General features: G+C 36.7%; 1 protein-coding gene across 6 annotated transcripts; it reads left to right on the top strand.

The window, feature by feature from the left end:
* Window positions 1-25,380, top strand: LOC145651343 (uncharacterized). Of its 6 annotated transcripts, none has more exons than XM_081697955.1 (19): window positions 1-289; window positions 1,714-2,058; window positions 2,272-2,628; window positions 4,181-4,282; window positions 4,395-4,490; window positions 6,232-6,324; window positions 9,291-9,380; window positions 10,471-10,539; window positions 10,926-11,038; window positions 11,274-11,366; window positions 12,135-12,218; window positions 12,794-12,832; window positions 13,325-13,363; window positions 17,676-17,768; window positions 18,265-18,363; window positions 21,826-21,844; window positions 21,951-22,008; window positions 22,739-22,807; window positions 24,829-25,380. In XM_081697955.1, the coding sequence occupies exons 1-9, from the start codon at window positions 235-237 to the stop codon at window positions 10,937-10,939; spliced, it is 1,221 nt and encodes a 406-aa protein (XP_081554081.1). In that variant the 5' UTR covers window positions 1-234; the 3' UTR covers window positions 10,940-11,038; window positions 11,274-11,366; window positions 12,135-12,218; window positions 12,794-12,832; window positions 13,325-13,363; window positions 17,676-17,768; window positions 18,265-18,363; window positions 21,826-21,844; window positions 21,951-22,008; window positions 22,739-22,807; window positions 24,829-25,380. The 6 variants fall into 6 exon arrangements, with proteins under 6 accessions (XP_081554081.1, XP_081554082.1, XP_081554084.1 ...); XM_081697956.1 differs by lacking the exon at window positions 24,829-25,380 and adding an exon at window positions 24,216-24,821; XM_081697959.1 differs by lacking the exon at window positions 9,291-9,380 and having other exon boundaries at window positions 6-289.

Raw genomic sequence — 25,380 nt, forward strand, 5'->3', positions numbered from 1 at the left:
AGCATAACAGCCTGCAAAATGGCAGAACTTCAGATCTTTTTTTTTTTTCTCAGAAAATAAGATTGAGCCAATCACATTCTTCCTTGACGCTTGCGGTGAAGAGTGCTGTGTAGTTAATGGTCGACTGGAATTCTGTCTATTCTAATCCACTCAGTATAACATTCTGCGTATTTGTAGGAAAGCGAAAGTAAAAGCTTTCACCGTTCAAATGGCAAGACCGCTAACTTCTCAAACATGAAGACGAGCCTCGTTATTTGCTTTGCTCTGTCGGTCGTTGTTCTCTCTAATGGTACGCTATGCTTTAAACATTATTCTTTTTTGTTAGTTTATTTTAGATTTAAACTAAACTGTATAAACGGCGAGAAGTGTTAAACGTGGCGACGTACACAATGGGTAACGCCCCCCAGCTCTACAACGAGTTGAACGCGCCGTGTGAGCCAGTAGAATCAGTAACTAAGCGCATAATACAACAAAAGTCAGATCTCTAAAGAGAAAAGAGAAAAAAAATCACTAAATGTGCACGTTAAGAAACACAGAAAACAACCAATCGCTATGGTCATAGATTTCAATGTGCATCTAAAGTCTTTTGTTCACAATATTTAAACACATCCGATGTAATATCTTTTTTTATATAACCCTTTTTTTCATTTAAGTTTGTATAACCCCAGAATTTTAATTCTGAAACAACTTTTAATCTAGTTAAAGAAAACGAAAGTTATAAGAAAGACGTTGACTTAATGGCATCAATAGAAATGTTTACATTGTAGTAAACGTGTGCTACGAAATATTGGCATAGTGGCACGTTTGCCCTGAAAATAAGTGGAATCTTATGATATTAGCCAGAATATAATGTGTAGTTGTGCCAGGTAGATATATTTGATTAATGCCACATATACTACACTATCACTGCAGTTGAATTGGTAGGCCTAGCAGACACACATCCACATAACATGTACAATCCACATAACAACTAAGAAAACCAAACTTCAAGGAACAGTATTAATCAGCATGTCCAGCTGTTCATGAGGACTCATTTAATGAACCTGATGTTTGTAATACTGCATAGCCTATTCTCTCTATTCTCTATTCTCTATTCTCTCTATGTACTAGAGTACAGTGGTATTCAGATCCCAGTCCTCCAGGTCCTACAGAGTTTCCACCCTCTTCATTTAGGAGTGTGACAAGTGCCCAAGTTACAATAATCATTTAATGAACTACAAGGGGTTACAAAATGCAGGACCGGATTTGAATACAAATGGTCTGGTGGTTAAAGAGGAGCATGTTATCTACTGGAGGGCTACTGGTTTAAATTCTGGTATTGCTGGCTGGTAACTGGACTGTAAACTTGAAGGTTGTTAGTGTCAGGGATGTAAATGCCACCATTTCAGCCTTTAGCACTCATGACAAACCTCTGCTTGTCCTCTCTCCAGCTCATTAGCATATACAGGCTGATGCCCCATAGTCTGTTCGACTATATGACAATGTGTGTGAAGCCTTAGGAAAATATTATACCTTTGGACATTTAATATGCAAATCTGTAAACCAAACATTGTCATCGGCCAAGTTGTCTCAACTAATTTGCACTGTAAATTACAAGGAAGATGTACAAGGGAATAGAGTGCATGCAGCCAGTGAGTCAAATAATGATTGTTTAAATATTTTAAATGGAACATGCCACATTAACAAAATTGCTATTATTTTAATTTATTTTAGGGCTCCATGTGTTAGGCCCCTCTGGTCCTCTGGCTATCCAACCTGGAGGCTCGGTGATGCTGCCCTGTTATGTTCAAACTCCCATACCAGTGGAAGAGCTGGAAGTGGAGTGGAGAAGAACAGACTCTGAAACGATTGTGCATTTGTTCCAAGATGGAGAGAGTCAACCAGAGTCTCAGGACCAGGCTTACCATGATAGGGCACACTTCTTTATTGAGGACATTGCCCGTGGCAACTTCTCTCTTTTACCTACAGATGTGACCACTAAGGATACAGGACTCTACAAGTGTGCTGTTTACAGAAACCAGGAATCTAATGAAACCTTGATTGAAATAAAGATGAGTGGTGGGTGAATATTCACACAATTGTTGTCACACAGTTTAAATTGTCCTCTTGAAAAATGAAGTTGTCTATACTTTAAATATTATATTTATTAGTTTTTAGAGCTAGGAATTAACTGAATATATTGTGCAATTTTATTGTCTGATCTGAGACTTAACAACTGAGACTTTATCTGAGACTTTAGAACTTTAATATTTCAAATGATTATTCTTCTAGTGTATTTGACTGTGGCTGGAGGTCATGTTGTTTCTGTATATGCGGGAGAGGACAGCACTCTGAACTGCTCTGTACACTCCCACATCCCTCCTGAGGAGCTTGAAGAAGTCTCATGGAAGAAAAGGAAAACAGATGAAGACATGGTAGTGTTGCAATTTATAAATGGTCAGACTGTGCCAGAGTCAATCCATGAAACATACAGAGACAGAGTTGAGCTCTTCAGCCGTGAGGAAATCCACAAAGGAAACTTCTCGCTTAGGCTGAAGAACATTCAGACTGAAGACAAAGGCTTCTACATATGTGAAGTATTCCATGAAGACTTATCAGCTAACACCACAGTGGAAGTACAGCAGCTGGGTGAGTAAGCATTTTTGTTCTCGGTGTGGTGCAAAGCATGTGGGTGATGTAGGGGAGCTGGAGCACAACATGGCATAACAGATATGTAGTGAATCACTGCTGGGACTTGAGGAATGTACAAATATCCATCTGCTCAGGAGCTATGACTCCATTAATGATTTTACAGCAAGAGGGTAAAAACAGTAGCAAGCCAGAATCCAACACTGTTTAAACCATAATCTGTTTAAACCAGAAGCACTGTCAGGGATCCCTGCATATCTGAGCTCCATCTACTCAAGGACATCAGTTACGCTGGAGCATCTGAAGTGGAAGAACATGGATGATGAAGAGTCTTCTCGATAAATTAGTTAGCTAGATAGCTATCTAGTGTTAATGTTAAAATTAGCCACTTTAATCCATGTTATGAGCTATAACATTTTACATTCTGAAATACTTTTTTCTTGATCAATAAATTAATGCCATCAAACATACAAAATAATTGCAATGGAATTGGAATATTAGTAACTTAATCCAAGGGTATTAAAACAAGAAAGAAAATATTTACTTTCTGACATTCTTGTGGGAATGGTAAGGAAATGTCTGTTAATATCACAGTAGCAGTGTGAGTGCAGTTTTCCACATAGTTTAATGCAGAACATTCTCAGGTTCTGTACTGAGATAATTTTTTTTCTTTGTATGGCGGATTAATTACTGCTCTAAATTTGCCATCTTAAACAATGCATTGTTGTCATGGCAACATTTACAGTTGCACAGTGTCATTTACAATGTTGCTGTTGAGTGCACAAGTTTCTAAATCACAAAACATTTTGCAACTCTGTGCATGCTTGCCCAATGTGGGTTGCATTCAAATTAATTCAAATCATTTGTGGGTGTGTTTATGTTTGTCCTCTCATCCCATCACCCTCTTTATTTCTTTGACATTTAGATGGCTGGTTTATGTGATTAAGGAAAAGTGCTGTAGTTTTGTTATTCTCTTGCTGATACTTTGCTTGTCCTTCTTTTAAATTTTGACAGAAAAAATGGATACTGAAATTGAAAAGGATGTATATTTTTTGTCTTACAAAACCAGAAATATACAAAGACATATAAATATTAATCTTTATAACCTTTAGTATTAGTTAGCACATGCCTAAAACATCAATCTGTATTTAAAATCTGCTACATAAATAAGATCCACTTATTAGTTGTGAAACCTACAATCTGAAAAGCTGATTAGTCGCCTCAACAATCAATAGATATTTTAACTACCAAGATAGTTGTTAGTTGTAGCCCACATATATATATATATATATATATATATATATATATATATATATATATATATATATATATATATATATATATATATATATATATATATATATTATTGTTAATGCATTGCCTGGCATTTCAAAAAGTAGCATCACCATGCAAATTTTGAAAAACAAACACAGCTAGAAGCACAAATTAGTATAATAGTTACACAAGTCAGGAGTGGTTCTGTTTTTCATTCACATTTTTCATTTTTACATTTGAATGACATTGTATAAGCACTGATTTCAGTGCCACACAGGTTTTTCCAATATGCATACAGGGGTGTTGTGTTTCTGTATCCTGGCATTTGTACTTTTACTTGTGCTAGGTTACGCAGCATACACTTCTATAAAAAATAACAGTAAGTCAGGTTGATTTGATTATTCCTAAAATTAAGAAGTTATGAAACATTATGAAACATTAATGAAGTTGACGCTTTGAAGTTGTATGCACATGTTTTATCTCCTCTACAGAAAACACCAAATCAGACTTGGCTCTACAGTGCACATTTGTCTGCTGTCCAACCATTGCTTTGGCCCTTGCCTTCATTCTTTGGGGTGTGACTGAGGGTAGGTATTTGTAGTTAATATTTTATACTTTTTAGTTATTGTTATGTTAACTGTAATAATATCAATATAGCAAAAACAGGATATATTGTTAAATTTTAACATTTTGATATCGCTTGATTCATAAATCGGTAAACATGCAATAATAGTAACTTCTTGTTAGAGATGAAAACTTGGAGAGGTTCCTTAATTTTTGCCAGTACTACAGATGTCTAGGTCAGCTGAAAATTGTAATAATCTCATTTTCATTTCCTGGCTGTTTGAAAAATGCAAGAAATTTGCTTATTCACCTAGATAAAGCTGTTTGATAGAGGTAAGGCAAGTGGACTGCATAATGAGGCAGGTTCTAAGGGGCGATTTGTCCTCCTTCAGAGTGTCAGTCAGAACACTGGAGTGTTAGTAGTGATATTCAACTCTTTAATAAAATTCAGCAATGCAACATATGAGGCATGTTTGCACACCAGCACATTCACTATGCACATTAACACACAGGCTCAGGTTTATTCATTTTAGACAAAAGGTTAAGTATTTGAGGTGTAAAATATGAAGTGAGAAGTATGTAGAGGATATGAAGAGTGAAGTATGGAGCATGAGAAGTACGGTCTGGAATAAGAAAACAGAGCATACATTCAAATAATCATTCCATCATCATCAGTGCTTGTCATTCGTATAGAGCAATATATTCACAGTGAATCTGCTATGCAATATGAATATGCATTAATTAATTAGGTTTCCATCATTGCCCTCTAGAAGGGGAGAATGTGGTAGTCCTTCTATATTCTTGCATGTGAAGTTCTAAAACTAGTTTGACAAGATAACATAACAAACATCATTAGTGAGGAATAATAAGAGTATAAAATTAGCAACTCAGTAGGCTAATACCGTAATGTGTTTATAACAGTCAATTCTAAGTTAGATCTCAAGCAAACATTGACAATGGCCAAACATGTACTCTTAACTAAAATGTACAGCAGGTAATCAACGTACATCAGGTCAAGGACGCCATTGCACAAGAAATGTGAATAACGAGGAACAGTCACTGGCTACATTCGCTCCAATGTCTCTTCTGGAACTATTGTTGGTGATGTCAGATGTAGCATGTGTTGTCACTCCTTAATGAAGCATACCTTTAGGAATGGTCTTTCCAACAAAAGCAGTAACTGATGTACTACACTAGTCTTTTAGAACATGCAAAATTGACTGAAAAATTACCAGTGTGAAATGATTAACACATTAACACATTAATGCTATCGCACAAATGACTAACTGAACATAGCTAACTTTTACATAACTATTGTAATATTTCACAATGTGTTAGCAAGTTTAATAGATAGAGGATGACCGTCCATCTGCGCTTCATCTGCATGTGTTCCTCACCCTCCTGATGAGATTAAAGACTATGCATGAACATTTTAATGAACAGCCCATTACCATCTCCATCAACTCCCATGCTAAAGTGTGTTTAGATGTTTCCTGTGAGGACTCTGGCCAGAATGAGTTGTTGCTTCTCACTGATCAATCTGAATTCCTCTGCCACTCACTTCACTTCTTTATCCCTTGCTGTATATTTTGTTAGTTATTTCTTAGCTCACTGCTCTTGGACTATGTCATTTAGTTTTGGGTTACAGAGACACACACAAAGGCCTGATGTGGTTGTCCACCCAAGCTCATTTTGTTGCTGTAACACTCTGTTTTGACTGTGAAGGGCTTATCACTAACATTTAATTATTTGGTTTCTCTGCAGGGTTTCTTGCTGAGGTGGCTACTTGTTCATCTCTGAATCTTTTAAGGATTCTTTCCCTGCTTTGGGTTATTTCCCATTTCAAGACATTTCCGGGTATGTTATATAAAGCAGTCTTTCAGGGAATGATGGAAGTTAATGAATATATATAAAAAGAAATGCACTTTATCAACTACTCTGTTACTTTGAATACAACTACCCTATCTCTACAATCATTGTCACCTTATTAGCTGCAGGTAGGTCAGTGGTTAAGGTACTTGACTTGTATTCGAAATGTTGCTGGTTTAAGCCCCACCACTACCAAGTTGTTACTGCTGGGCACCTGAGTAAGGCCCTTGACCCTCAAGGGTCATAAATGTAAGCTGCTTTGGATAAAAGTGTCAGCTAAATGTAAATAATTCTCTGTAGTGTAATTTGATACTTGCTGTAGATGTTTGAGTAATTTCTATGATCCTTGTGTGCTCCAAAATGCAAAAAACATTTAAATTTGACTGTTTTAAGAATAATGGACCAACTACAGTGGTGTGCACAGAAACAACACTAAACACTCAACGAAGCAACTCTGACCAACCAAGTTTTTGAAAGTTAGCTATTGCTGTGTAGTATTATTAGTATTTTTAAATCATCATAAATATTATTAGTATTTAAAGCATCTAGATCGCTAAATTGATTGAGCAAATTCTTATCTTTCTCTTCAAGAACACAAAGTTCTAGTGCTGCTTGCCAACAGTTTGTGTATCTATAAATATAAACAGACTTTTTTTATAACATCTATCAATATCAACTTTCAAAATAATATGAACTGAATGTTCTGAATGCACTGATTTGTCTTACTTATATCTTGTGACCAAAATCTTTGGGCCAAATTATATAATGAAATTTAAACAATTAATTTCTTTTGTGCTAAACCACAGCTTGTTATTGGAACTGAACAGTACCTTGCAAAGGTATCCAGTGTCAAACATCCTTTTCAATATTTTCTTACTTCAACTATTACTATAACATAAAATATAACTTTTAGCAGATTAAATCTGGATTTCCTCCACTGATCTACAATGATTCATGTATCATTGCTTTGCAAATTAAAATAGTCAACTCTATAAAACAGAAAATCTAAAATTAAAAATTGTTCACATGCAAAATACACATGCATCAATAACCGTCATGACCATTTGGTATTCTTAACTCTTACCAACAGTGAATTGTGCTGCATGTCTTTTGGTTAAAATGCTATTAGCCTCTTACATGCCTGTCTCCCCCATAATGCATGTGCTACCTCGATGTTTTATAGAAGTATGTATGAATAGTTGTATATGTAAACATTTCCCAGACACTGGGTAGATAGTTCCTGTTAACATAAGAGACTCTGTTTAGTCAGTAACTGCTCTACAGTTTAATGCAGGAAGGCTTATATTAGTGACAGAGTGTCTGCAGTTAGGATGGAAAATCTAGGTTTAATCAACAAAGTATTTTACAGCGAACTATTATCATTGACAGACGTGAGATGCATTGTGTTATATGCTTTATACAGACCACAGTTACCCAGTAATCAGCTTTTTTTAAGGCATGTCTTAAACACAGTACAAGCCACGCCACTCTTCATGACAGAACGTACTTGTTAGGAACATAAGGGACCTGGTTACAGTTTGTTAAAACATAGATGTAAAAGTCAGTTGATTCCTGGAACATGGGTTCATAGACAAATGAGATGAAGATTAAACAGAGTAACAGAGTAACCCTAGAGTAACAGAGTAACCCTAGAGTAACCAGAGTAACCCTAGAGTAACCAGAGTAACCCTAGAATAAACAGAGTAACCCTAGAGTAAAGAGAGTAACCCTAGAGTAAACAGAGTAAACAGAGTAACCCCAGAGTAACAGAGTAACCCTAGAGTAAACAGAGTAACCCTAGAGTAAACAGAGTAACCCTAGAGTAAACAGAGTAAACAGAGTAACCCTAGAGTAAACAGAGTAACCCTAGAATAACAGAGTAACCCTAGAGTAAACAGAGTAACCCTAGAGTAAACAGAGTAAACAGAGTAACCCTAGAGTAAACAGAGTAACCCTAGAATAACAGAGTAACCCTAGAGTAACAGAGTAACCCTACCCCCACCACCACTCTCACCTGCACTCCTGCATCACTCCCCCCCACTCCTACCTCTACCCCCATTCCCCCATCAGTAATCAACTGACTTAATCATGTCTTAAACCCTGTGCAAGCCATACCAGTCTTGATGACATGTCAGAAACAAGCTGTTCATTAAAGTATAGAGTCGCTTACACAGTTCAATAAATGCATTAATCTGTTAAATTTATTCTGCTTCAGCTTTGAGTATATATGATTTAAAAGATGTTGTTTTATTTTGCTCTCGGTTTGGTTGTGCATAACTGGCATAAATATGAAGCCATCCAGAGCACTACTGATAGTGTTGTTATGGTGTTGTCTTGGGCATCCCAGCTCTTTTTTCTGCTTCTGCTGTTCCTCTTGAGCTTCCATCATAAAGGTGTTTTGTTTACTTTATTTTTACAAAATAATGGAAATAAAAGAGATCAGATATAGGAGCAATGTAGGGCTAAAGTAAATAGGAAGTACAAGAGGACCAAAAGATGAAATGTCATTAATATGATAAAAAGATGACCATTTATTGTCATAAAGTATTATATAACTTTGAGCAGCATTTCCAAACATAGTGTCCAAAAAGGTTTTTGGTTGTCCTCTAATCAGTTCACTATGTAGCAAACACTGTATAGTGAATAGTGAATGAGTTAACGAGTGAACCATTCCAGCTATGGATAAACACAATGTATGGATGCTCAGTTTACACAGAGAAAAGCCTAGAATGGAAATAACTGACAGCTTATACATTCATCAGCCACTTTAACAGAAACACCTTACCATGTAGAGTTACAGTAGAGATGCTTACCAGAAACACATCACCAAGTAGAGTCACTGTTGTTATTCATCAGAAACACTTTACCTTGCAGAGTCACATAGTAGGTGGGTGCTTATTCTTATCCTTCTGTTGCTCTGCAGTATAAAATATGTATTTTTTGTTGTTTTATAGGATCCCCGAACAACATATATACCTGTATATGCATAAACAATTTATTTAGGATATTCATGATTATGACTTGGTATTCTTTGAAAAGTATAGGTAAGTTATCATTTAGTTTACTTACTGTTGTGCATTGAGCCAAGCTTAATTGCAATATATACAACCATATTATTTTCAACCATTGTATACACAAATATTCTCTGTGGCAAACACTTCACTTAAAATAATCTGAAAATTCAGAATACATTTTCCTACTTATATATCTGACTGCATTTGGCTGTAGCCTATTAGTTTATGTATTAGCTACTGAAGTTACTATTTATTGTTGTACCAGAATATGAATGTCTGAAGGGAATTGGGGGAATATTATGAAAGAATATGAATATTTAATATAAGTAAATAAATAAATTATTAAAATGAGAATTCATTAATAATTTAATTATTAATGGATGTGAACTTCTTGAGCATAATGTTCTCTTTAACTTAAATAATTAATTTAGTAATTTAAAACATTTAAAACATTTAATAATAATAAATAATTCAAGTTATTGAAAAGTAATTTAATTAAATGAAATAATAATTTAATATAATGAAAAATGTTTGCACACACACAGAAGACGATCCAATCAGACAGGTAAGGTAAGTGTGGTCGTGTCAGTCCGGCATCGAAACAGTGTAGCATCTGGGAGGTGTCCAAGGGTCAGGCAGGAGATGAGATCTAGAAAGCAGGCAGGAGTCGATAACCGGGAAGACACACAGGATAAGGAACCGCTTGGTACACCACATAAGTAAAGCAATACTTCGTGACGTGTACACGGGGAGGAGAAGCTTATAAAGGGGGTGGTAATGAGGGGAATGGGAATCAGGTGTGTGCTAGAATCCAGGTGAGTCAGATTGGAGGTGAGTGCCAGTGGGTGTGGCTATGCAAGGCTGAGGTTTGTTCCTGGGGTTCGTAACAATGATCATTAAAATTTTTTTTTTTGTGTGTATTTATTTATATTAAAGCCACCAAAATCCCCCCATACAAAGTTAGGACATGCTGTTCATATCGGGTCAGGACAAATACTTTATGAATCAAGAAAAAGGACACTAGCTTTATAATAGTATTGCATAAAGCAACCTGGCTTTTTGACAATAGTAAAAACAATAAATAACAAAAGCATGATTCTCTTATTTTTCTTATTTTCAGCCAATATTGTCCTGGGATTTATTTTGTTGCTGCCTCTATGCTGGTTAGGTTTTCAGCAGGGGGTTCCATGTAAGTACATCTATTAATAGTTTGTGTATTCTGAATAGTATAATCAATTTGCCAAGTGTAAATGCAAGTTTATTCTCAAGGAACTTTTAGATGATTCATACATATCAGGCAATATGTGGGAAATGTAAATGTAGACAGAAAGTACATGGAGACACACCAACAAAATGACAACAGACACAAAGCCATGTGGTGGATCTCAGCATGTGGGTGAAGGGGTAGACCAGGGGAGCATGTCAGTTAGAGGGCCAAATCCAGATGTTCTATGCCAACAAATATAAATGTTTGCTTCTTTTTTCTTTTTTTCTTCTACCATGGCAGCTTGTAAAACTATAAATTAAATCATGAAAATTGTCATTATAAATTAAAAATAAATTAAAATGTGACAGGCTACAAGAGGTGATCATGACAGGCTACAAGAGGTGATCACTTGAGGCAGCACCTATGATGCTTCACAGAAAAGAAGAGGTGATCCACTACCGTAGGATCTGCCATTAAGAAGGTTGGTGCTATCAAACCTTTTCCCCTCTTGTTGTGGACATAATGGAATATTTTTTTCCTTATTTCAGGCAACGAAGGCAAATCCTTAATGCCATTTTAATTTAATCTCAATTTTACCAGATCAGTTTCAGATTTATAGGCCATTCTCCATTCAAAAGCCTGGTCTTCTATGACTGGACATAAACAAAACTTTGCAATTTGTGCCAAAACCTTCTATAGCATTTTGTCTTTTGCAGTTTTGCTCTGGATATCAGTTCTGTGTATCTTGGAGATCCTAAGTACAGTAATATCAGTCTATCTTCATAATGAATTATTGGAAGGTGATAAAGGTAGATATAAATCCTGTTTCATTACTTTTGAATGTTGGAGAATGTGATGCTTTTGTACTGGATGATCCTAACATCTCACTTTCCTACACCAGCAGCCACATGTTGACTCTTTAATCAGGGTATTAAAGATAAGTCCACATGGATGATCAAAGAGTTCTTAACCCTAAATAAAAAATAAAAAATAAAAAAACAAAACAAAACAAAAAAAAACATTTGTAGGAATATTGATGAGTGAGCATGATTCATTTATATATTCGGTGTATAACATATTAGGTATTTATAAAATTATAGAGATGTTTGACAATTCATATTTATTAAAAATTTCTAACATTCTTCATAGAAGAAACAGGTAAAGTAATAATTTACAATAATTTGAGAATTTAGCCTGATAACGTTCCCTCTCACATTGTTTCTGGTCATTCAGGACAAAAGCACTGCTATCTGCTTCTGAGACATATGCAAATGCTCATTACATATAAATGCTTATGAAAATTTTCATTACATATAAATGCATATGAAATGCTACATGCATTACTTTGGTTATAACCAATAAACATTTTTAAAATGCACATAGCATGTGACTGTATGACATTTTAGTATTTCTTAAGTTCATAAGGATCATCCAGTACAAATTTAGTAATGACTTTTTCAAATATTTTTTCCAAGCAATATTTTCCTTTTAATTTTTTTGTAGTTACATATTTCAGATCATTCTATTTTAATGATTAAATATATTTAATCTTAATCGAATATTTTTCCTCTTTACAGAACGTGTGGCATTGACCTGTGCTACTAAGTATCTCCACATTTTGTCTTTGACTGCATGCTTTAAATATCTTGATCATTTACGTGGTACAGTATTAGTTATTTTGATCATGTTCACATATTTTTCAGTAATTATGCAGCTATATTTACACATGAATGCCTGAAATTCTGAGTTAATCTGTATATTCAAGTGGTAGATTTGTTTTGTAATTGTCACGGTGCCATCCCCCTGCAGGTACATGCTAGCATGCAGTGGTGGTTGAGCATGGGACATTTGTTTATGTTTTGGTTTCACTTCTTCTTGTCTTTGTTTTAAACATGTCTTACTCAGGTGGTGTGTGTTCTGCCTCATCGTGCACACCACCTAGGGGTTGTTATGTCATTATAAAAGGAAAGAAAGACACTGAGTTAATTAGTTCATAACTTTCAAATCTTTTATTTGGCTCATGGCCTGTGTATTTGAATCTGTCATTCATAGACACATTAGTATTTTCCCCTAGATGATTTATGGGCTAATATTCATTTTCCATATTTTAACTTTACCTCTGATGCTTATGTTTCCCAGGATATTCATTTGTAGTGAATTTGCACATTTTATTCACTCCCATGAGCTCCACTATTAATTTAACTCTTTTTCCTTCACATATCTCGCTTTAACACAGAATCGAATTCTATCAACACCAGGACTTGGCTAGTATGGGGTAAGTATAAATGCCCTCTGTTGAGGGCATAAAAGCCCCCTACCTTTGGAGTTGGATATTTACCCCAGTACATCTTTTTGTGGAATGGCACATTTCATTCGCATTTAATTTCTCATTCATAGGATCTAATTCTAATTATGATGAGACACAGCGAATGCACAAACTCCCTCTGTTTTGAAGGTTAAATAAATTACCAGCAGAAATAGAATTTAAAAAAAATTCAGAATAAAAATTTCAGAATAAAACACTGTTCTACATTGATTAATAACTGCATTATTTTAACTCTTTGTACATTAATCTACAGTGAACCTCTTTGGAATGTTATATTGTGTCTGGAAATGTTCCTAATTAGCTTTTATTTAAAATATAGAACAAAGCGAGTGCCAAGGCATGTGAGAAATCAATGGGTTAAAGTTTATTTTCACATGTCCTGCTTTTTTGCATGCATAATTAAATCTAATGCACAATGCTTTATGCTTCACTCCAACACAGGATCTAATTCTAATGACACTGAGAGAGAACAATCACCAGGTAAGTACTACTGCAAATATTTCAAAGGGAAATAAATGTGTGTGTGTGTGTGTGTGTGTGTGTGTGTGTATTCCTTTACAAAATCTTAAATACCCAAGAAGATGGTGCTAAAAGTATATATTTACTTGCTTAAACAAAATGTGGCACCATGTAAAATTCTTCCAAGTTTATTCTTTCAACTTTGACGACTTAAAAATGTATTTATTTTTAAAAATCTTTTCTCTTGTTTTTTTCTCCTGATTTTAAGTTCTGTTCTCGTTCTGTTCGTGGACAAGATGCGGGTCTTCATTGTGTTTTAGTGTGTTTGATGTTTTCATGTTTTTTACAAATCAAAAGTGCACTGTGTTACAGGCACTAAAGTCTGGATACAACACCTACTTGTAGTTTCCACTGAAAAGAAACAATATAAAAATGTCTTACTTTTTAGTAGGATTTATTTATACATTATATATTGTTCAGTTCCAGATTACACATTCTCTCCTTGCTCTCCAATTCACCTTTAACTTGCTCTTTAACTACCTTTATCTGTTTTTACTTCATTAAAAACTTTATTTCATTAGAAGCTTATCCTAGTCTGTGTTCCCGGGACTGCTAATATTGATATTTTGGAGAGCATATACATATTTCCGAACTCCAAGCTGTATAAACTTTTGGATTTAAACATATCAGATGATGTGTATTTGTGTAATGAGGGAGGATGTGACATAAGGAGATCAGCACCCTATATCAAGGTGTGCAAAATTATTAGGCAGCTTCTTTTCCTTGGGCCAAAGGGGTCAATAGAGGGATGCAGCACTCTTAAAATTGCTAAGATATTGGGGTATAATCACAGAACCATCAAACGTTTGTTGCAAATAATCAACAGAGTCACAAAAAATGTGTTGAGGAAAAAAAGACACAAATTAACTGCCAAAGATTTGTGAAGAATCAAACATGAAGCATCCAGGAACCCATTATCCTCCAGTGCTGTCATATTCCTAAACTGTGACCTACAAGGTGTGGACATGGCCAAGGTAAGGAAGGCTGAAACCTGACCACCACTGAAAAAGACACATAAGGTAAAACATCAAGACTTGGCCAACAAATATCTGAATACAGATTTTTCAAAGGCTTTATGGACTGATGAGATGAGAATGACTCTTGACGGGCCAGATGGATGGGCCCATGGCTGGATCAGTAACGGGCACAGAGCTCCACATCGAGTCAGAGACAGAGAAAGGTGGAGGTGGGGGTACTGCTATGGCCTGATATTATTAAAGCTAGTTGGACCTTTTTGGGTTGAGGATGGACTCAAAATCAACTCCCAAACCTATTGCCAAACCTATTAGAAGACACTTTCTTCAAGCAGTGGTACAGGGAAAAGTCTGCACCTTTCAAGAAGACCACGATTTTTATGCAGGACAATGCTCCATTGCGTGCATCGAAGTACTCCACTGCATGGCTAGCCAGTAATGGCCTTAAAGATGAAAGAATAATGACATGGCCCTTACCTTACCTAAACCCTATTGAGAATTTGTGGGCTCTTCTTAAATGGGAGATTTACAGTGAAGGAAAATAGTACAGCTCTCTGAACAGTTGCTGGGAGGCTATGGTTGCCGCTGCACAAAAAGTTGATCGTCAACAGATTGACCGAATCAATGGGAGGCTTATGAAAAGAAAAGAAAGGTGGCTATATGGGTCACTGATTTTTTTTTAATGTCAGAAATGTTTATTTGTAAATTTTGAGTTGTTTGTTTATTATTCTCACTTTAACAGATGAAAATCGACAAGTGAGATGGGAAAATGTCAGTTTTTCATTTAGTTGCATAATAATTCTGCACAATAATAGTTGCCCAAGATTTATGCACACATAGATATTCTTCTAAGAAAGCCAAAACCTCACGTAAATATTCAGATTTGAGGTTTATTAACATTGTGTGTCATAATTTGTGTGTCAGTCTGTGTGACCAATAAAAAATCATGAAATCATTAACTATTAACCCTTCAAGTCAGAAACATTTCCTCCCTCGCTGATTTGAGATCTAGTTAGCTAGCTAAAATGTTGTGCAAAAAGATAACTGCTGCTGAAGTTTAGAGCCTTAGGGGTTTGATTACTTTGTTGAAGAAGAATATGAAAATTACAGAGATCAATGGCTAAATTAATGTTATTTTACAATGTTATAATACAATAGTCATGACTTTTGTTTGACACAATTTACAGTCCTTTAGTAAATATTTATTTGTTTTTTTGTGTGAAAGTAAACTGGTGATGAATGCATATGTTTTTCGCCATATTAAATACGGTTCTATGCAGTTGAGACTTTTTTGTTTTTTGCAATTTTTTGGTTATAGTTGTTTTAAGGACATTTTTTCTTGCACACATGAAGCTTGACATATTGATACTCCATGAAGCTTTATATATATATATTGTTCAGTCACATTTTAGGCCCTCTAAGATTTTGCGAAATTAGAGTGACAGACACTTTTACTCAGTAAACAATTGTACAAATGGTGATTTTAGACATTTATTACACATTGCTATATGTTGTGGGCAATGCTGTCTTCCAGGATTCCATGCCAGAATTCCTTGACTCATTCTTTTGCTGGTGGTTCTATGAGGACTTCTTCTGACCTTTGAGCTCCTGGTAGTATTTCTTAGCATCCTCACCAAAGAACTTGTTTTATCAGAACTGCTCTCTTCTCATTGTGGACCTCCTCAGTCGCTGAGTCGTGGCCTGAAGCTTCACTTTTATTTCTTGGTAGAGATGAGCGAAATCTAAAAAATGCAATGCAAATGCTCTGCATTTTTGCTCAGTGAAATATGAGCTTGGCCTGGGCGTGTACTTGTTTGCTTTTGACTCGTTTCTTCAGTTCACTAAGGATGGTCTTTCAGATGCTTATTGATTTTGTTCCGGTTCTTTCTCTTCCAAGTTGATTAATCTCTGGGTTCATGTCATGATTTTTAGTCTCTGGCATTAACGGTAGCTGTTGCTTACATCAGCTTTTTGACTTGGTGAAGTGAGGTTAACTTTGTCATTCTTGGATATCAAAGAGGGCCTGATATATATATTTCTCTATGCACCCCTGTTTTCTTTTTTCCTCAGTTTGGAGAGAGCACTCTCAACCATTTCACTGTGAGTTATAATGTGTATGACTATGTATGTGACAAATAAACCAAACTTGAATATGAACTTGAACTTGAACTTGATTCACAGCTGCTATTTGCTCACAAATTGCCTTTGTAAGGCATGGTTTGTTAAGCTAATGGTTTGTTATGGCTAATGAGACGGTATCATGCAGCTTGCTGATTGTTCTTGGTCTGATTTCGGGTCTTGAGTCACCTTCCGAGGGGACTGCGATGGTAATTACAGATGCTGTTTCTGACATTCTCTAGCATAACTATGGTTTCAGGTGTGGGACACTGTCATTGGACATCAGCAGCTGGAGCTTCTTTTTATTGATCCATCTCCTTGTGGTAAACAAACTTGTTCTCAGCAGCATAGTAGTACTCCTACATAGCCCACTTTAGTCTTGTTGATTTACTAGCCATATGGTGGACTTTGCCTGTGTAGATGATGCCATAAAATATAGATCATCTTGAGATTGAGGCTTGATTAGGTAACTACATGAGGACCAGGACAATCACTAGCTGATTTTTCTACTACAGCTTGTTCAGCAGTCACTGGAGTACGTGACCCTTGTTTACCTATGCAATGTGGCATGGGTTTATTCTTGTTTGTGTATTCATTGTTGGATGCAGTTTAACGTCATGCCCAAGATATTTATTATTATTGTTGTTGCTGTTATTGTTATGTTATATTGTTATTTTTATATGTTATTGTTATATTGTTCTTATATGATTGTTTTACCTGTAAAGGAACACTTATTGCCATGTAATTTCATGGGTGCCTACAACCTTTGCAGAGTAATGTTATATCGTGTATGATAATCATTTATACACACACACACACACACACACACACACACACGCACCTTATAGTGTGACCTTATAAATGACCTTATAGTGTGTCCATTATAGTGTTTTCATTATAGTGGTTCAAAGTGCATTAAATCAAATCTTATTTATTTGTTTCTACAAGGTTTCAGAAATATGCTGCTCTGTCTGTAACAATAGCCTGATGGTCAGATCAGGACTGATCAGGAGACATCAGGAAACATCCAACTTCAGCAGTTTCACTATTGAGCTCCAAAATAAACCTCATGTGTGTGTTTAACCCATTGATTGTGTGATTAACTGAACTATTTTAGCAAGTCAGTGTTTTCTTCAGAAAATTAGATCTTAATAATTTTTTTCTTTTGCATGATATTACAGGGCAATTATATACAATTGTACGCATGCTTGGGGTAGTCGGGCTCATTTGTGTGAACTCCATCTCATTAATAGCAGAACTGATCCTGAAAACACGTGAGTGAGCTCTGCATTTTAAATTGTTTCCTTTACTAATTAGTATAATTGTGTGTATGTATAAATGGCACTTTTATGTAACCTATGAAAATTAAACAAAATGTTGCTTTACTCTTTGAATAACAGTTCATAAATGTTTAGTGTTGATTTGTAATCTTATACATGTATTATATTTTAGTATTATTTTTCTTCTTCTTCTTCTTCTTCTTCTTCTTCATTATTATTATTATTATTATTATTATTATTATTATTATTGTTATGCAGACATATACTTTCTTATATTATAGCAAATTGCAGCTTCACATTAATAGATCAGAATACCTTTGGTATGTTTCAGTCTGTTCATGTATCAGTCTGTTCATAGCAGCATTTCCATGAAGATATGATCATATTTTTACATAATTGTGTTTTATCGGTTGAAGAGTGCATGTTCTACAATCACAAAATCTTCTTTAAAGAAAGTCCTAGTGATCGCCGTTTCTCTTTCAATCATTAGGAAATGGTGAACGCACACTGACGGATCTGAGAGTGATTCTTCTGCCATCTGAATGTGTCTTTGCCATATGCTGTCTTGCTTTAGCAATATCTGCATTCTGTAAGTATATTATATAAACATGACCCAATCTGAGTGCTGACATACACAATGAGCTATAGCATCAGCTGAGAAACTAAGCTGCTTTGGACTGAAGTAAAGAAAGGGTTCAACCAAAATCACAATACTGATTATGAACATTTTTGTTACTTTTTCTTGCATATTAAATAGTCAATCATTCACAGGTAAAGAAAATGTATTAACACTAAGATGCATTAAATTAAATCCATGGCCATATCTTAAGCTTCTTACGTCCAGGGAACCTGATTACATGATGGCATTCTAATGTACACATAGATTGACATAGATTGACATAGATTGACTACTTTTTTGGCCATCCTTTTTGTTAAAAATTCACTGGTTATAGCCAAAGTATAGTGCAAATAAGATTTCATTAAAAAATACGTAGATATATGTTGTGATTTAAAATCCTGACTGCCTCTACTGAAGTCAGTGGTGTAATCCACGGAGCTAGCCAGCCAGAGGTTTGATGCCTTGACCAGGGCATCTGCAGTGTGGTCCCTTACGCAAGTTCCTTATTGCTGTCCGCCTACCTCAATAACAATGAGAGATGAGCATAAGAGAGTCATACTGGCTCGGATGCCACCCAGGTCGACAAGGTCTGTGTCAGATGTTGGGGGAACAGGGCAATCTGATAAAAAGTGGGTTACTGGAATCAATACAAGGCACTCATGAACAAGAGTGGAGAACAGAGGACTGTTGGAATGCTACTCTACAAGTGAGCTGAGTGCGACAGGGAATATGCAGAGAATGTGTAACTTTGGATGCTTCAAAACATCTAGACTAACACCGAAACAACTACTAACTCAGTGTTCTAACATCTAAAAGCAGCAACTGCTGTCACAACTAGAAATTGACAAGGTACAACACAAATGCTATGGCAAGGTGGAGCCAGGTTAGAGGAGAAATGATATCATCATCATCTACACACACCAGTTTTGGGAACCAAGAGCCAATGAACCTATGCACTAAGCTCAACACCTCCTGCTGACCTGAACTGCTTACCTGAGATCAAGGCTAACCTTGACATCGGTCATAGCAGACTACCAAGACCAAGAAGGCTCCTAAAAGGCTGTTGGAAGATGTGAATGCAGCACTACAGACAACCACTACTGTGACCATCACTGAGACCAACCAACTGATATATGCTACAGTATCAGTGATACTTAGAGGCCAAGATAAAGGCAACACAGAAAGTCAGCCAGATATCATAAATGCAGAAAGGTGTGATAAATGTAACTGAGAAGTGCAACAATCTGTCCATACCTGAGGCCTTGGAGATTAACAGATTAACGGATCATGAAGAGATACAAAGAGAAGTAGAAGCCATGAGAATAAACAGGATATTCTCCGATGGGCCATCCAAAGTGCCCTCTTGGTGGCAGTGTAACAGCATGAGAACAGACCCCCCAAAGCTGGAGACTAAACAATACTGGAATGGCATAAAGGAGAAGGAGGTATCACACAACATTGTCCAGAGGTTATCGAACCCGAGAGCTGACCACAGCAACCTCCCTGAACAGGATCCAGTAAGCATCACACTAGCAGACATCCAGGCAGGGTCTCAAGTATGAAGAACTGGACAGGTCCAAGACATGGTCCATGCCTACTGGCTGAAGAAGCTGACTGCTCTTCATATACACCTGGCAACACAAATAAATCAGATGCTAATGGATATAACCCACCCTGAATGGCCAGACAGTCCTGATCCTGAAGGACCCCCAGAAAAGGGCAGTTCCCTTTAGGCCTAATCACCACTCACTACTTCCACCACTCCCTGATGTCCCCTCCCATAGCCCACCACACCTCCACCCAAGCCAACTGCTTCTCTGTTGCCCTTAATGGCTATTATAAGTAAATATAAAAATAGAAATCAATTTTGATTTTGATTTGATTGAGTTCCATCCAATAACCTGCCTCAACAAGATGAAAGCTCCTGTCTGGAATCATTGTGGCTTAGATGAGTAGACACATGGCTTAATACATGAGCAGGGCCCAAAAAGGCACTGGCAAGAACACCAGAGGAGCTAAGCCTCAGCTACTGCTGGATAAAACAGTCACTCGAGACTGTAAGACCAACTTGTGCGTCACCTGGATTCACTATATGAAAGCCTATGATTCAGTCAATCCTGGAATGCTTGAGGCTGTATAACATCAACAGGACTCTAAGAGCTTTTATTAGAACTCAGTTGAGCTGTGTAAGATGTCCCTAGGGGCCAACTTCAGGCCAATAGAATGAGTCACCATTGAGTACAGGATTTACCAAGGAGATGCCCTGTCCTGATACTCTTCACAATACACAAAGGGTTTCACACCAAATCCAGCACTGAGACTGTGCATATATGGAATTCTATAACCAAGTGGCAGGCATAGTATACAGAAACATCTGTGCTGAGTACAGATTGGATGTACCAAGGTCTAAGTGGGATACACCCACAGAAGCAGTGGAGAATGACCATGCCAAGATCCTGTAGGATATCTAGATAGAGACTGACAAAATGGTAATGACCAACTGGACATAGTAGTGAGGGACAAACAGTAGAAGAGGGCCATACTGATAGATGTAACAAGCCCAAGTGATAGCAACATCAGGAACATCATGAAAAGATGCCAAGAGATGCCAAGGGATGAAACAAGAGCTAGAGATGTTGAAAGTTGGAAGTTGAAAGTGACATTGGTTCCTGTGATTATCAGAGCAATAAGGGGCTGTGACCCCCAAAGTGGAAGAATGGCTCCAGCAGATCCCATGAACAATATTCAAGAGCTCCAGAAGAGTGCTGTCCTTGGAACAGCTAAAATACTACACAGGATCCTCAAGCTCACAGACCTTTGGTAGAGGACCCACACTTGAAGCAAAAAGACCACCCAGGGGAGGGCAAGTGGGGAATTTGTTTTATATATGTTTCATAAGAATTCATTTATACTTGTAACACCTGCCAGGACCTGTTTCCCAGAAAGACAGAACAAGAAGCTATATTAACAAGAATCAAAGTAATTAAGAACAGGTGTGATTAGAATTCTGGGGACTGGTGGGTTCCTATTTACTTTGATTCTGATTGCCTCTTGTTCTATCTTCCATTCATGAAATCTTATTTTTACTATTACTTTTATCATTCATTTCCTGATTATGAACTGATGCTTTATTATTATGTTTTCTGCCTTTTTTCCTGTCGTATTTTGGATTGCTCTATTTAACTTGTTTCCCTGCCTTACTCTGTCTGTTGGTAATGTCTTTGGATTCTGCTGCAATTTGCCCACAAATTCGACTCCCCGTCTTGCCTGCTACACAATCTAAAAAAACTACTGTAAACCTAATCATAGTTCAAATTATACCGAACTGTGGAATAGGCCTTCATGTGCATATGCTGATCAATTTACTGTTATGTGTACCCAGAATGTCTAAATGCCACTTAATCTAAATTTGTTACTCTTTGTGTCACACAGGGAGGAAGGAAAAAGAAAGGTAAGTTTACATTGTTGAAACATTGTTGAAGATTATATCAAGATTTGTTTGTTATTAATGTAAATATTTGCCTTTATTTACTACTTCTTTATGGTGTCACTATTAGATTAAAAAAACACATAAACTACTGGCGTCATTTGTGCAGACGTACACAGACATCAAGGGTAAGTACGTCACTATAGAATATTAAAGGAGCAGTAAACCCAATTTTATATATACTATTGATGCAAAATTAGAATGCATATAGACCCCCAAACTGATAGGGCATACTTGCAGAAGGCACAGAATGTGATTGGCTGGATTGAGCAGGACTGCTAGAAAACCCCATTTGAAACTCAATTTTATTTGGGATATATATATATATATATTGTGTGTGTGTGTGTGTGTGTGTGTGTGTGGTCTACCAGATGCCTTCAAGGTTGAGTGCACTGTTGAGTGCACCCTAGTAGACCATTGTAGTAGCATCACACATCGCACAGAAAGAAGCACCACCTACCTACATAAAGTCTCGATTATTAACCAGAACAGTAAACCCAGAACATGTGCCATGTGAACATTATCAGTGAAATTAAAGATAAATGATAATGCATACCAGCAGCACTTAGAATCCCTCTTCTAACATATGGGTACTAAAACAACGTTATTTATACTTCCTCATGCACCACTAGAGGGTTTGCAGTCACTGCTCTACATAGTTAAATTTCATGAAATTCAAATAGGTAGTTGTTTTCTTTATGATATATATATATATTTTTTTTACTGTCATATATATTCAAAAGGATGTAATTTTATTTCTGCCAGAAAATGCTACTCAGTTTCCTTTTATTACATGTAACTTCAAATGGCAATAATACAAATAATACCATCGAAATTTCATGTTTCCCTTAAACACAGGACCCACCAGTAGAAAACCATGAATTGGAGAATCCTGCTGTTCCTGCTTCTCAGCAGAGGTCTTAGGAGGTGAGATGTAGTCCACATTAACCCTAATCATAACTCCTAACCCCAAGAAAGCGTATGTATAAAGCTGACAAAATATTCGTGCATCTAAATGAATCAGCATATACAGGTAAATATAAATACATGTGTAAGGCAGGTATACATGAATCAGCGTATTCATATAAATACTGTATCAATAAATGTGTAAAGCAGGTATAAATGAATCAGCGTATACATGTGAATATAAATAAATGTGTAATGCTGGTACAAATTGTAAGGGTTGGTGCCAGGCTGAGGCCCCCTCCGGCCACCAGAGGGAGGCCTCAAGTCACGCACACCACTAATCAGGCTTAACACCCAACAGCTGGGCTAGACCTTATATAAGCCCAGTGACCCAAATATTCAGTGCTGGGTCTTTGCCAAAGTTCTGAGCCCTTGTGCTACACCTCACTTCTTGTCTTTGAAGTTGTTTTTGCTTTTACACGTCCCCTTCCCTCTCCAGTTTTCCCCCTTGTGCTTCACCTTACTTCTGTGCTGCGAGGGTGTCCGTGTTTTTACACGTCTCCTCCAATTTCGAGTCTGTCTCTCTTCTGAGGCTTCCCTTAGTTCCTCCCTGTTTTCTGGTTTTGTTTGGGAAGTTTTAGTTTGGTTTTCCTCAGTTCATCAGGGTTGCCATTTCTTCCCGTGGCATCCTTTGTTCTCCCTTTTTCCACGCTCACTGTGGTGTTTAGTTTTTTCGTTTTGTTTTACCTGATCCAAGATCTAACTGTTCACCCAGTAGGCAGTTGGTGTCATCACCCAGCTGACCTGGGTTCAAGCCCACACAAATAAATCAGCATATATAAATATTGAATGAATATGAATAAAACATGTTTTAAAAAATGAATATGAATATTGTGGTCCTGTAGCTGGTACCTGATACATCACCAAGGTCATGGGTTTCATTCCCAGTGAGCACACATGCAATCTTAATGACAGAAGAGGAAGGTGTGAAGTCATTGGGACACAGCTACCCGCCATTGACAGTCTGTGATATCTGACTGTAAAGTGTCCTTGAGTTTGAGAAAGGAACTGAATAAATGTAACTTAATAATAATAATAATCAGCACTGTGTATAGCATCACTTGGGACCCCTCCCACCCAAGCGACACTCTGTATAACCTCCTACAGATACAGGAGTATCAGTTCCAGAACACTTGGCTCAGGAACAGTTTCTTCCCATCATTGAACTCTCTTGAGCTCCTCACTACACCTATAGACTCCATTTTGAATAATTATACTTCAGATAATATCAGATCTCACAGCACAGCAATGTTCTGTCCTTATACTGAACATATCCACCATGGCAGAGTACAACAATCAGTGTTGAGAGTTTAATTTAACGAACTATGGTCGGTTAAATCAGTATTTTCTCACCCTTGTGTACCTTCAGGCCAATCACACTTCATCCTACTTTTGTCATTTTCACATCAAAAGCCCCCTTTCAGCTACATCCCAGAGGAGAACGACTTCCTCTTGCGAGGCTCTCGCCTCGTCAGGATTCATCCTCCTATCAACTCGGAGATTTAGTCTGTCCCTTTTCACTTCTGGCTTGTTACTGAGGGGTCTGGAACTGAATTTCTGTAATGCTGTTTTGTGACAATGTCTATTGTAAAAGTATTAGACAAATAACTACTGAAATGAATTAAACTGAATTTGCTTAATCCAAGTTTGCATCATGAATGTACAAGGTGTTCAGTGTTTGTGAACCATCTGTGATCTGTGTGGGGGTCCTAGAATATTCCACAAACTTGAGTTGAATTACTGTTGTTGACAAAGGAATATTAGCCAAATTAACACAATGGAAAACAGAATAAGAATATCTGAACCAAGTGAAATGTATTCAATGTAGAACAGTTTTTTGTTGTTGTTGTTTTTTTTTTTTTGTTTTTTTTTCAATGATGCAAACTGTGGAAGGGTTTGTATTTGTACACTCTATGGTTTCTTCATTAGCATCAATGTATTATACACATCCACACTCATACAGTCCATCTTGTGTTTTACAGGTCATGCCCACTATAGCTGAAGCTGACAGCAGTGTAGCCTGCTGTGTTTCTCCTGCTCCTCTGTATAACCACACAGAAATCTCCTGGCTCACAGACAACTATCTAGCGCGTTTGCGTCTATAACTGTATATGTGTTATATTTGTTATGGTATAAGCATTAATAATGTCATTGTACTTCATTTCATGTTCCTGTTTGTTGAGAAATTGAATTTTTTTTCAGTATGTTAAAACTGCCCACACTAACTAGTCAGGTCATATGCTTTTGACCAGTATGGGAGAAAATGGCAAAAGTTTCTAATGCAAATGTTGCAGTGCAGTCTGTTGCTCCTCTCAAACTGGGACCACAAATGCAGAAAAAAAAACAACTTGTGTTATTTTCCTTTAAGGAGAGCTCAGAAGTTGATTTAAGCCAGGTAACTACAATCCAATTTGATATTTCAGATATAATGTGAAATTGTGTAACTAGCAAAAATTATTATTAATAAAACAGATTAAAGTGCTGAGACTCCAGTGCATTTACAAGATGCACTGGTTGTTCCTACAAATTGGCAA

The sequence above is a fragment of the Electrophorus electricus genome, chromosome 15 (genome assembly GCF_041902795.1).
Source record: "Electrophorus electricus isolate QZ-2024a chromosome 15, ASM4190279v1, whole genome shotgun sequence".
Taxonomy (NCBI): domain Eukaryota; kingdom Metazoa; phylum Chordata; class Actinopteri; order Gymnotiformes; family Gymnotidae; genus Electrophorus; species Electrophorus electricus.